Source organism: Caenorhabditis briggsae (assembly GCF_000004555.2).
Source record: "Caenorhabditis briggsae complete genome, chrIV, whole genome shotgun sequence".
Lineage (NCBI taxonomy): Eukaryota > Metazoa > Nematoda > Chromadorea > Rhabditida > Rhabditidae > Caenorhabditis > Caenorhabditis briggsae.
Window position 1 is genome coordinate 6,887,178 of NC_013487.2, and position 14,431 is coordinate 6,901,608.

The window sequence follows — 14,431 nt, forward strand, 5'->3', positions numbered from 1 at the left end:
TCGGAATGTCGAAAATGCCGATTTTGAAAATTTCGGAATTGGGAATATTCCGATTTTGAAAATCTAGCTTTGATCATTATGAGAGGAACAACTATAAAAAGTTAAAGACATATTTATGATTTATTCTTAAAAAATTAAAGAATGACGAATCAAGCGAACCAGTGTGTACTTTGTGCATTTTTCAGAAGCAGCAGCAGTATTAAAAAACAAAGGAAGGAAGAAATAATGGAAGGAAGTAAAAATTGAAAGAATTTTTGGAGGGGGAAAATAATACTTAATTTCATCGTTATAGATTCTAAATCCATCAAAACATCTGGTATCTTCCCGTATTATGACGTCTCATTTCGTAATAATGCGGACGTCGATAAGCGGATTCGCGGATTTCACGGCCCAAGGATTGGCAGTTGAGACGTTGGAATTGGTGGATGGCTCGTTTGAAATTCTGAAAATAGAAAAAGATTCTGTTACAGATATGGAAAAGGGTATGTAAAGATTTATTTAGTTTCCGTATTGGCTTCAAAAGATCATATCATAAAGGAAATTTCCGCTAAACCAAATTGAAACCTCAAAGCTCACTATTCGATCTCAAACTAACCTTCTCTTTTTGCCATGGCAACACCAAGTTGGCCAAATATTTACCATCAGATTGTCGACTTGCCATCACTAACAACTTCTCGTTTGGTCCTTTTGTTGGAAGAACATTGCACGGACATCCACTGTCTGATTCTGGTGTTAAACGGATTTCTGAAAAACAAGACCGTCTTCCGATGTGTATTTTGTTTTCCTGTTTCAATTCGTTATGGAATGTTTGTATGACTTGGAACTTCACTTGCATTTTTTAGACGAACCATATTGGTTACAAAGAGATCAAACACTCACCAACTTCAGAAACACCTTTCCTTCGTTCGCCCTTCTTCATACTGCGTCCATTTCGAACAAGAATATGTGTTGGAGAGTTGCGGCTCACTTTTCCTTTCAAGACTGAAAAAATCTTTCCTACAATTTTTTTGGATACTTACTGTTTCAAACAGTGCTTTTCCCAGTTTGTGCAAATTTTTGTTGATAGACATAAATTGCATACTACTTACTGAAATACTGATTTGAACGATGTTTATGGCGGATATATTTATAGGTGAACTTCTGTCGAATCTTTTGCGGCGGATAAAGTTAACTATGAAATTGCATACCAAATGTGAATTTGCGGTCATTCTTTTCGGCAAGATTTGGATCCTATTTTGCTTGTCCAAAAGATTATTTATATCACCTTTTTTATTTGAAACTAGCCAACTTTGGATGTCTAAAACAAATGTAGATTTTGTTAAATGAGACAACAATTTTTTGAATCTATTTAACAATAATATAGAAGCATCTAATTTCGAAAATTTCGTCTACAGGTTGGCGCATGATTACCCGGACCAAAGCTTGCACTAGAATGAAATTTGAGTAAAGCGTTGTACTGGGTTTTTTTCTCATTTGGAGGGAAATTTTTTTAAAAACTCATCAGTAATCTGTTAAAATTTCAACCTTTGTAATCAACTTTGAGCTGAGTTATCGCTTGTCAAAGTCGCTTTATCTCATGAAAATCACAACGGCGTGCAAGAAACATTACGCCGTTCATCTTTAGACAGTCGTAACAATACCTAGATTTGAGGAATCGATTTGAAAATTTCAGTAGCTTTGAATCAAACGTAAAATTATATTTCTACCAATTTTCATGCTTCCAAGACATGTATGTCTAAAGATATACCCGTTTTCATTAGTCTGGGTAATTTTGAGCCATCCTGTAAATTTAACTGGAATTATCCGATCCAAAGTGGGACTCCAACTATGTCATTTTTAATTTTTCGATTTTACATCTTCCCTCAGTCCTTTGTTTCTCTTTCCTCAACGTACCCAAATTTGATCTACAAAACTGATCGACAAGATTCTCGTAGGTGGCGACTTGCGAGCACGCCGTGCACGTTGTGGTGCTACCTGAAATCGAATACTTTTACATTTTCCACTTCTCTCTCTCCGATTACTGTAATATATTCTTCTTATCTCACTTCTTCCCCTCCTTCTTTTCTTCGAAATTTGACCCTCCCGCATTGAAAGGAATCAGAGGGAAATGTCCAGACTAAATGTCCAGATTTTTTCGTATCCAGTGTGTGAAAAAAAGAGCGGGAAAAAGTTTTCGGGTTTTTCTCGAAAAGTTATGCATCAATGGACGTTTTGTTCTGTCGGCAACTCTTTGAAGTGTCCATGTGATTTTGACAGATTAGGGGGTGAAAAAGAAGAACAAGAAGAAGTTGAAATGATTGATGAGGTGTGAAGAAGCAAGAAAATAGACGAACTCATGATTGATGATAGGGCTGATAATGATTACATTTGGAAACTTCTTTTTTTTTCGTTTTCAGTTATGGAGCCGACTAGACTGATCGACAGTTTCGGAACTGTTAATCTTCAAGTAAGCGCAGCAACATATTTGAAAGAACCCCAGTCCTCAAACTTCCCAGATGAAGCAGAAAGATTTTTTGAGCCATTTTCTCAAATGTTTTTCCAATAGTTTGAATATAAACCAAAAGTGCATATTTTCTCGAGAATCCCCAAGTTTCACTAATCTCTTTAAGAATAAACAAAAGAATCAGACCTGCCGGTGGTTTGGCCTCTTGCATTGGCTTTATACACATGTCGTCGTCTTCGAATTTGTCGCACGACAACATTTCTGGCCACGGGAATCCATAATTGGCCATTCGGTTTTCGCAACCCTGGGAAAGAATATGATTTAGGTTTTCAGTTGGAGTGGACTGAAGGAATGACTATGGATAGGCGCCGCAATGAAAGGGGGCGGGGCGATCAAATTTTTCTCCCCTCGGCACAATCCCATTTTTGAAGGCTTGTACCGGGCGTTAGAAACTCATTATTTTTAAAGTTAGAATTTGTCCCTATGTAATCGACTGCGATAAATCGAATGGAATTATCAGTTGTTCAATATTTTCATTATTTTGACTCGAAAACTTTGAAAAACAGGAATCACACTGACAAAGTGGACTAAAAGTATTGGATGGAAGTTAGTGCCTTCAAATTTTTTGATGGGTTCTGATAGTTCATGAAATGGGGGATTGGATTTCAAAGTAAAATCAAATTTCTACTGTGGCGGTTGTGGCGCAATTTCCAACCAAAGTTCCAGACAAAATACATAAAAAATGTCAGCGATGACCCCAAATTTTTTTTCTTATATTATGGTAAAACTAAGCTTTGTGTACACCTGTGACAAGTTTCAGAAAGGTTGGTTATCTTAAAGTAGTTTTAATACTCATCCGAAAATTCCAAACTTTCAAAATTTTCGGTTTTTGGAAGTTTTGAGGGTGACACAGGTGAGTGCCTCCGATTTTCTTTCCACCATAAGATAAAGCGCAAAATTTGCCACCAAATACAGTCCTAAATAGAAAATCTCATATGTAAAACATCTGTTTTCTCGTCTATCATAGAGCAATTCATTTAAAAAAAAATAGGGATGAGGCACCACCGGAAGGAAGCGGCAGCCAACGAAAAGCCGTCCTTTCATGTCTCCCATCTAATGCCCACACTCAGCGTGGGCGACGATCTGAGGGTGAAGGAGGTTCGAATCCTTTGTGGGTCTATTAGCTTTTTCTTAAATTTCCTTTACAAATTTTCCGTGCCGCGAGGTTGCAAAAGATAAGCTCCGCCCAAATTTCTGCGCACCGCAAAAAGATGAGGAGAAAGTCAGTACATCGAGGTCTGGTACAAAAGGATCTGTATCTCGAGAATGGGAGAACATTTTTCGCTGAAAATTTGGGAATATACTTCTATGAAGTAGGAGAAGACAATCCAACAATAAAAATGAGAAAAAGTCTATTTTGAAAATTTTGTTGTGGTGCCTACTTATATCTTTGTATTTCCTTCATTCTCAATTATAACCTCTTTTAACGCCTTGCTCAAACTTTATGCTAGTGCAAACTTTCGTATGGGTAATTATGCGAAACCCTGTAGTGGAGCCAATAAATTTTTTAAATTCTCACTTGAACATCTTTGTCGTTAGTAACTAATTATACAATACAAGTTACCATTTACAAATTTAAAACAAAAACTTTTTTCTCCGATTCCCGAAATTATCGGAGATCACAAACCTTGAAGATCTGCTCGTTTTAAAATATCGAACTTCAGCAAACTTCAATTACCTTCTCACAATTACTTTAACAATTCGTAGGCAAAACATTTTTGAACCAACACTCTAATGTTGACTCATAACATTATGCATTCAACGATTAGATTTTAGTACCTCTTTTCTCACGTCTTATTACCCTCATCTCTCATCTCTTCTCACCTGTTTGACTGCCATACACAAACTCTTACAGGGAAGAATCAATCTGTCCATTTGCATTAGACACACTGGTGCAAACAGAGAACACAGGAATCTCTGAACAAAAATAGATAATCTGGTCGAATGAAAACCATCACGAACCTGTGTATCTGGATGACAATTTAAACGAAGAAGACTTTCCCAATCTTTTGATGCGTGAATTGCTTCGGAGACTGTTTCATGCTCCAGGATATTTGGAAGACGCATTTGTGTATACTAGAAAAAAGAAATGGGTTCCGAATACAAAAAATATCTATGGAGTTTTTCGATATAAACCTCCTTACCTCAATTCCATTGCAAATACTCAAGTTGCTTGGAATATCAACACACTTCGGGCCTACGGGCCGTTCGGATGAGAACATTGCCCAAGAATCTTCCAAATAAGCATTAGTTACAGAAAATGCGAGTAAAAGAAAAAGAACAGGAAATAAAGGCATTGTCTGAGCTCGAAGACCTCCTAGACTCGTGCTCGTGGAGCAATGGGCCTGTTGAAAGATGAGACAGTGGGCGGAGTTTAGGAGAATGAGTGGCTGGTTGGAGAGAGAGCTCAGCCCCGCCCCATAGTTGTGGAACAGAGATTTTGTTGAGAGTTTCTGATAGAGTTGAGAGTAAATATTGACGAATCCTATCAGCATGATAAACCGTGTGAAATGTTATAAATGATGGTCAGTGGTTTTAATGGTGCATTTAAAAAACAAAGTAGTACGGAAAAAATTATTCTGGCACATTCTGGTATTGCATTTGAATAATCATTTGAACTCCGGGATTATTTGGGTGGACGGAAATTTTTTTTTCAACAATTGGAAGAATTTAAGGTTTTGTTGAAATCTTCCCCAAAACAATAACATGATCATGTCAGGTAAACGATTCTGAATTAGATATGACTTCATTCGGAATTAGATCTGGGTTCGTTCGTAAATAGAAGTGGCATGACCTAATACAGAATTTAGCTAATCTAATTCCGAACGAACACCGAATGAACTACAAACGAATTAGATCTAATTCCGAACAGACCAGCGGGATTTCGGAGCATCGTAGCGAGCGCTTTTCAAATTTTGTTTTCTTTTCAACGCCATTCACTTTATTTATAATAAAATTTATTAAAAAAGAAAACATAACAAGTATGAGAAAAAGAAAAAATTGATTAAAATGTAGATATAGGAAATCGGAACGAAAATGAGGGGTGTGATACAAATGAATGAATGGGATCGGCAAAAAAGAAAACGATGAGATCAGCGAGAATAATGGGACCTATGAGATAAGAAAAAGTGACAAAATTTATGAAAAAAAATCTCAATTCGAATTCTTCCGCTCGTCCATATTTTCGATTTCGAAAATTCTCTTGTCATAGTTTCCGGTTGTAGGTAAGATGGATATTCTTTATGAAATGAATGTTGATTTAACGGAAAAAAGAAGTTTTTTGCTTTGTGATGTCGATAATAAACTTACTTGAGCCATTTCAATATAATTTCCGTACTCAAATCTTTGCAAATCCAAATAAATTCATCAGAGCAGTTGTTTTATACAACAAATCCCAAATTTTTGAATCGTTTTAATCGGGTCATGACACATTCGGTTGAGAGCCTGCAATTTCACGCATGTTTCTTTGTCCACCAGACTTTCGAAAACTAACCTGCTCATGACAAGACACGGCTTCCAAAAGTAAGGCCTTCTCGGCTTGTGTAAATTGAGCTCACTATCAGAGAAATTTATCATCTCTTTTTTTCTTGTTTTTTCGGTGATCCCTTGCATCGTTTTTACGTAATCCTTTAAGTGAAAAGGGCAAAAATTATCTTACCTGCAGAGTTTTCTCTGAATTTAAAATCTTCAAAATATTCGTATTTTTGTCGGTTCATAGAATTACTGTCTTCTATAGAAGTCGTATATATAAATTGAACTTTAAATATTCAGCTGTCCCTAAAAAAATTCACCTAAAATTTTGCAAAAACGTGCACAACACATTAAAATATGTTCCAGAAAATATCGTTTAAATAATTGAGCGAAAAAAAAGGCAAAAGTTGAGAGAAATACCCATTTTCCTGACGAAAAAAATTTAGGAAAACAAAAAAAAAACAAAACAATTCATCCGCGGCAGCTGAGTCATTGATGGCGCATTTCTCGTGGCAACTTCGGTATTAGATCTAGTCCAGATCTAATTCCGAATGAACTCAGATCTAATTCCGAATTTCGAGTTATTCGATCTAATTCCGAATGAACTCAGATCTAATTCCGAATCGTTTACCTGAGGACTTTCAGTTTTGGTTTTTTTTTCAGTAATTTCTTTCATTCTATTTTTTCATCCAGGCTTATGTTTGGTATACTTATAAAGTTTCAGGATACTCGAATTCAAGTATCTATTTTTAATAAAGTTAGCTGACAATTGTGCAAGCAAGTATCTTTATAGTTGAAACTGCATGCGATTTTTTGAATGGTGTCCATATATTCAAATGGAAAATGATATTATTCTTCCAGATGGCTGATTTTCCTTGAGGTAATTATTATAAGGTATTGGCACCTACTAATTAGATGCACCGCGTTTTTATTAACACATACGGGTGAGAAGGTAAGATATCCAAAAGAAGAAGATTTGAAAAGGACAAATTCAAATCAACCAAGATGTTTTATACATAACTTGCGGGTCTCAGGTTATGGTGATAAGATATTGACTGAATCTTGTCAAGAACCACAAAATTAGAATACATCATGAAAATACAGTATTAAATGCATGTATTAAATGCATGCCCTTTGAAGAGAGGTGCCCCTCTAATACAAATTGTGTTGTTACACTTTGTTATGATCTAGATCTTATCTAACATGCTAAACACAGAGATGAACGGAACAGTCCACGCAGATCGCTGTCCATTGTCCGCCCGTCACCCGTTGTCTGTTGCGGCGTCCGTGTGCTGTCCGCCGCATTTCCTTTTGCTGATGGCTAATTGCCAGTTCTGCGTTACTTTTTTCTTCTTCTTTAAGAATACGTAACTATTTCAGTAATAGTTTTCCATTGTATCACTTTACTCGATTTTGTCGACCTTAATCGAATTTCTTCGATTATGAAATCGTCGGCTCACCACCATCGTCTGTCTTTGCCATAGGATTGTTCTTCTATCTGTCTGCGTCTCCATTCGTTAAAATGTTTTTTGTTCTCTCTTTTCCATTTCACATTTCTGAATTATTTCGATCTCAAATAGGATTAATTTAATTTAAATAGGGATAATCTTTTTTCTTTATAAACCCCCCTAGAGTAAATCATCAACAAGCCACTGTGTTTTTTCCGGAACATTTTGCAAAATAATTTTTTCTCGCGCGTTTTCCGATGAAATGCAGACATCGCAATGTAAAGATTTCGCATCGAGACTTTAGTTTATTGTAGCATTACAGTATGTTTCCATTCGAGCACATTTACAAGAGGTTCTAGAAAAAAATCCTCGAATAAATTAATAATCAGAATTTGTAGTAGTTCTCTAACTAACAGTTCTCCATTTTAGTAGATCTTATTTATCGAGTTTCTGTTACTCTTATTTATCGAGTTACCATACACTGTAAAAGCATAAATAATAAGTGAAACAAAAAAGGAAGAAAATGGACGTTTCTGACACCACATCAGTGAGATTTCATGTCACACCAGTGAGATATACACAACCAGAAGTGTGACAGAAAGTGTGTTTGTGGAGAAAGTTTAGTGTTTGACTATCCCTCATATTCCTTCTTCCTCTTCCTCATTGTTCTTTTCATGCTGATATTTAAAAAAGAAGAGTTGTAGAATAGATACGTTGGTGAATGTGACCGAAGGTCCCAGAACAAAATATACTATTAAGCCGAAAATTTGAGTGCGGGGGTTTTTATAGGTTTTCACCCGTTTCCCTGAAATTCGTTCACTTTAAAACTCTGTACTGACTGGTTAAAATACACGTTAGCATCAATCGATTGGGTTAACATTATGACACTCATCCGATAGGAAAGGGTCATCTTCTGTTTCTTGGAGAGGATCTCTTCCTCGCTATCACAGGAACTCCTACATTATACATGAAAACCATAGGTTCCCCTAGTTCTTCAGATTATTGAATGTTATAATTTTTAAGAGATGGGAACCTAATGGGGTTCAATGTAGCGAGAATACTTATGCACCTTCACTTTGGGTAACACCTTTTGTCTTGTATGAGTTACTCTCTTTCAAAAAGAAATAATACAGAGAGACGCAGAATGTATCCCATTCCCCTATTCCTCACACACCGTTCTGTTCTCCTTTTCTTGTTCTTTCCAGAGATGCACGGACAGTTCGTTGTCCGTTGTCCGGTCATTTTCGGAGGTTCGTTTTCTGATGTCCGCTGCAGCGTGCTGTCGGTTTGAATTTTTTTTGTCCATTTTTCGATGTCCGTTGTTCAAACAAAAAAATTAGATGTCCGTCTGGTCCTTATCTTGGACATGGGTCGAACTCATAAAGCCCGTTATATGAAGGATGCTTTTTTATCCCAAAAATCAATTACAAAATGACTTATAGTTGTTTGACGAATCGTTATTTTGTCTGGGTCTAATTTCTTGCATTTTGTTAACTTCTGTTAATCTTGTGTTTTTTGCCGCTTTATTGTATCCTCTGAATAACAACTATTTTCAGACACAATGTGTGTAAAAAGATACAAAAATTTCCAATATGGAGGCAATAAGGAAATCAAATTTGCAGAGTTTCAAGGGGTAGGGAATAACAAAATTTTGAAGAAAGTAACGTTTTTTTCCAGACTTCAATGAACAAAAATCAGACATCGAAAGAAATAGATCGATGGAAAAACAAAATTCGGGAGAGAACAGAACAGTTTATGAAACAATACCCAAAGGTGGTGGAAATGGTAAGGGTTTCGTCAGAAAAAAAATGCTTCCAATAATTTCTTTCAGGAAAGTGATGATGATGATGATGACGAGATTGAAGAAGGGTGCGGTTACAAGATAGCCTACGAAAATGTGAAAATTCCCGATGAAGAAACGCTGATCATGCCATATGTCAATGAGAATGTGGACCATGATAAAATTGCGGAAATTCTACAGCAGGTTGGTGATATTCACTTGAAAGTATCAGGAAAAGAATAGGTAGTTTCTATGTTGTTCATCTATCATCATTGTGATGCATAAAGTTCTCGAATAACAAAAAGCCGTGTTTTCTCAAATAGACGCCCACCCAACCTGTCAACTTTGAGCTCAGTTATCTCGATACCTGCCAAAGATACCAAAAAATTGTTAACTGATAAATTTTCGGGTAGACTTCTATTAGAGACAATACCGTATTCTTAACACAAAAAATGTTATTTTTCAGACCTATCCATCAATCGTCGGGTATCATAAAAACGAATATGACATTTCGGATCGCTGCTTCTTCCACGTTATGAAGAAATGTCTGCAAGAGGTAAACAAGTACAAGTTGGATCCAAAATTTTTTTATCACTCTCTTTATTTGATTTTTCCAATCAGAGGGTCAGCAAACAAAATGTCTCAAATGTGAGTTAATCTGAATTTTTAAAACATCTCAAAATTCATTTTTAGATTTCCCACCTTGGCCGAAAAATTCGATGCAAGACTGGACGCCCTCACACTGGAACCATGGAAGAACGATGAAACAGATACCAAATCTTTCTCTTCGCATGGGAACCATTTTTCCTATTGTGTGCCTTTGCCATACAAAGTGGACGATAGCAATTGCAAGTCTACGGAATGCTTCAAAAGAGAAGACCGAACAACTCCGATAGATCGCAAGGATAGTGATCGACTTCAAATATTTGTGAAAAAATCAGTGAATATCAAAGGACGAGAACATTTTCTTCCCTTCATGAATCATCTGTTCTCAACAAAAGATCCCGATTTTTGTCGGGCTGCGAAGAAGTTCGAAACTTTGGGAACTTGTAAAGAGCTCCATGAATTTGTGCTTGGATTAGAAATGCGTATAACAGAACCAATGGAGGCGTTCCCAAGAAAGTGAGTATTTGAAATTTAAAATCAGAATGATTAAATGTTAATATTTCAGATTGTCTCCTAATGAGCGTTATCGGTTCCACGAACGACGAGAAGATGTTGAAAAGGAAATAGCGGAGAAATCAGAACAAGAGCTCGAGAGGTTAAGAGAGGTGTCGACGAGGGAACGAATTCACAAGAGGACTTGGAAGCCTTTCAGTTGAATATGAAGAATGAATCATGCTTCAGTTCACCCGCCAATCCATGTACCCACTTTGGTCCTTGTGGACCGGGAAACGAAGATTGCTCGTGCAAAAACTTCTGCAGTCCATTTTGTCAATGTGATATCAACTGCAAGCTACGATTCCAGGGTTGCAAATGCAAACCAGGGGAGTGTGGAACTAACCGATGTCACTGTGCCAACCAATGGTTGGAATGCATTCCCGGTCGATGCACCAACTGTTGTTCTGAGGAAACGAAAGATAGTGAGTTTTTCGTGTTATTTCTTCATTTTTCTAAATATCCTCAATTTTTAGGCAACGCTCAAAAACTTGTTTGTAAAAATTCGATTCTGAGCAGAAAGGCGGTTCCTTGTTTGCTAAAAAGCGGAAAATCGAAGATCGCTGGAACCGGGGCATTCCTGACCGTTGATGTTGAGAAGGGTGATTGTGTGGGCGAATATATAGGCCACCATATCTCGATGGAAGAGACGGAACGGAGAGACGAACTGTATAAATTTGCAGCCAACAACTACTTATTCCGTTAGTAAACAGGTAATTTCTATTTGTATTTAACTTGGTGTTTTTTAGAATTACCAAACGGACAAGGAAATTTGGATGGTGCTTTGATAGGAAACGCAACAAGATTCGTTAATCACTCTTCCGAAAATCCGAATCTAAGCACCACTTACCGCAACATGTTAAACGGAAATTCTCACATCTTATTTATTGCTGAGATGGATATGAAAGCAGGAACAGAAGTGACTATTGATTATGGTTACCCAAAGGAGTGTGAGAAAGTGATGTTCACTTATAATCATGAGAAAAAGTGAGTTTAAACATCAACTGGAAATCTCTATTATATAACAAGTAGTGATTTTCAAAAGTTTTAATTTTGGGAAAAATATTCAGTGTTAATATTTCTGTTATATTTGTTGAAAAACACGTTGCTCCCAAAAACTTAACGGTTCATCTTTTGGGAGATTCAAAAGATTCACGTGGCTCACAAAAATTTTTGAAATTTCAGTACTTTGATGTGAAAATTAAAACTTTTGAAATTCACTACTTGTTATATTATTAAATTACAGAGCTCAAAAATATATTGATGAATATGATGAAGAATGCCAAGAAATAGAAAAAGAACAACGAAAGAAAAATCGAAAAAGGTGAGAGGGAGATTATAAAATTTTTGAATTTAAAAATATGTTTTGCAAATTTTCAGACCTGCTCAAAGGATCAAAGCATCACCACCACGGAAGAGCAGAAGAGTTTGCTAGAAAACTATAAAAAATTTTCACTTTTAAAAATTTAATCTCGATTTTACTCAATTCATGTGTATCTCGATTCTCGTTTTTTTTTTCAATTTCTGTGTATTATTTTCCCCTCTCTATTGTTTTTTTCCATTTTGTCTTGCTCAAATAATTGAACCGTACTGGTCTCGAGAATATATTGAATTAGGTAATTCCTGTGTTTAGAAGTCTGGTGGTCGTTGTCTTAGAAGATCCTCTTTTATACATTTAATGCTTTTAGACTATTTGTTGTTTGTACCATTCGTGTTTATAGCTCAATGAATGATTAACAAGTTCACAACAAGATATCAAAGGTATTAAAATTCCCACGCCAAAATACTATTGGAAATTTGGTTCTCTCCACAGGGTACGAACTGCTGTGATATGATTATGCGCTCCAATAAAACAAAATTTTCAATTAGAATTTGAACTTTAAATTGAATTCGATCATAGAAACCTCTGAAACCATTTTCGAAGCTTGAATCTATTCACATGTCTCTATTACCAGAGTGGTAAAACTTCCTGAATCCGGAAATTCAGTTGCCGATTTTAGACTTGTAAGGGGCTTCACACAACAATAGATTTTTTAAAAATATTAAAAAAAGATAATATAGTTCCAAGCTACACACAAAAAATCTTTCTACTTTACTTTGAAAATTTTTCATAATTCAAATTCGACTAGAATGATAAAGGGTTGAAAATTGAGATGAACATTTGCATAGATTAAAGGTTAGAGTTGAAAGGTTTTTGGCAGGAAGACAAAATACTATTAGAAAGTTCTAGTAGCATTTTCTCTTACCAAAAACATTTCATTTTCGAATCCCTATTTATTCAAAACTCAGAGTTTCTTTTTCCTTTTCACTCATTTTATTCGATGTATAAAATGTATGAGCATTGGTCAGACGGAATATCAGTCGGATTTGATTTTACTGTGGGATCTATATCGTTTGTAGCTAACCTCATTTTAATTTACATCATTCTCAAGTATACTCCAGAATCGACAAAAACATATGCGTTAATTATTTCCAGAATTTAATGAACCTTTTTTTTTTTGAAATTTCAGATCAATTATTTTGACATTCACTATATCCGATTTTTGAGTTTTTGTGGCACCTTTATTGGCTTCTGTCAGGTTTAATAGGCACTTGTTAATTGTCGGATAATCAATTGTTTGATTTCCGAGTCCTGCCACGTAGGGATCAGATATTCTACATTTTCAGAGGATTATGTACATACTGTTTTGAAGACGATCTTGAGTTTCGAGCCAAATTCTGTCTAATCTGTAGGGCCTATTTGTTGATAGGTGGTAAGACTAAAATGAGATACTTTAGGGTATAGTCAACAAGTGCAATTTTATATACTTAATCATATCATCCTCATATTCTCCTATGTTTATCGCATACTTGTTATTACCAACCTTTTTGAAACAAATCGATAGAAGGACTTTAGTGTATATGGTTTCAGAGTAATGCCTCGTGCCGGCCAGATATTCTTCATTTTCAGAGGATTATGCAAATACTGTTTCAAAGATGATTTGGAGTTTCGAGACAAATTCTGTTTAATCTGTAATCGTGTTTATAGCTCAATGACTTCCCACCCCCCCCCCTATTCGTTCATGTGAAATAAATAAAATGCGCTATTTTAGGGTACACTCAACATATTCAATTTTATATACTTAATCACACAATTCTCGTGTTCTCTTATGCTTATCGTATGCTTGTAATCACTAATCCTTTGAAACAAATCGATAGAAGGACTTTAGTGTATTCTATCCTACTAATCTATTGCCCTCTTCATTTTTGTTATTTCGTAAGAGAAACTTTCCGCAACATCAAAATAATGCCTGTAACTTCAGTTACTGGGCATCATATATGGCCATCCAACCAATGGAAATCGTAAGCAGGGAGATTGCAAAGTTCGAACCTGAAATCCTTACTTCAAATGCTGCTTACTATGGAATCATCAATCTGTCAGATCCTTCTCAAGTCGTTTTCAATGTTTTATCCGTCACCTCTGCCCCAGTTGACATTGTTGTCACACTTCTTTGCCGTTGGAGAACTATAGCATACACTCGCAAACATCATCAATCGGAAGCTCTTGAAAAACTTCACAAATCTCGGGAGTTGGTTTTCTCTTGCCAGACTATCGGACCTCTTATGTGACCTATAGTATTCATGTATTTTTTAAAACCCAATCGTTACTGTGGTTTTCATCGCACCTTACAGAAATGCTGTTCATGGATGGTTCCGTAGTATTTTCCCAATTACACCTGCTACTATAGTCAAACCAAGATCTGTAACAGGAACGATGCACATAAACTGATATTTTTTAATTTTTTTTCAATCGAATTTTCAATAAAATTTTTAATAACATAGTTTTTGAATCCGAGTATCCATACGTGTGAAATTACAATTGAATGTTATACAGTCAACGGAAAGTTTATTTAGACACACATCAACCAAAATATCGGAATACTATACGAAAACATTTTTCTAGGAAAAAGAAAATGATTTTTTGAAAAGTCTGGGAGCTCATAAAAGCTAAAATAACAAGGGAACGTTTTTGAGAAGTTATTTGAGAATTATGTGCGCTCATGAACCAAGAAGTAATTCGGTTTCACTATG

The 14,431-nt window shown here is 35.8% G+C and overlaps 2 protein-coding genes across 2 annotated transcripts; one reads left to right on the plus strand and one right to left on the minus strand.

Moving 5' to 3' along the window:
- Positions 1-304: 304 nt before the first annotated feature.
- Positions 305-4,725, minus strand: Cbr-sfrp-1 (the record flags this gene model as incomplete). Its single annotated transcript, XM_002633536.2, has 8 exons — positions 305-442; positions 596-744; positions 880-981; positions 1,894-1,974; positions 2,630-2,747; positions 4,328-4,420; positions 4,466-4,579; positions 4,648-4,725. 8 exons carry the CDS (start codon positions 4,723-4,725, stop codon positions 305-307), a joined length of 873 nt encoding a protein of 290 aa, XP_002633582.2.
- A 4,258-nt stretch (positions 4,726-8,983) lies between these two features.
- Positions 8,984-13,969, plus strand: CBG05455 (the record flags this gene model as incomplete). The annotated part of the gene is made up of 11 exons (XM_045235398.1): positions 8,984-9,055; positions 9,100-9,207; positions 9,254-9,406; positions 9,669-9,850; positions 9,896-10,324; positions 10,374-10,463; positions 10,550-10,785; positions 10,837-11,061; positions 11,110-11,347; positions 11,607-11,684; positions 13,663-13,969. The coding sequence occupies 11 exons, from the start codon at positions 8,984-8,986 to the stop codon at positions 13,967-13,969; spliced, it is 2,118 nt and encodes a 705-aa protein (XP_045092947.1).
- Positions 13,970-14,431: the final 462 nt, after the last annotated feature.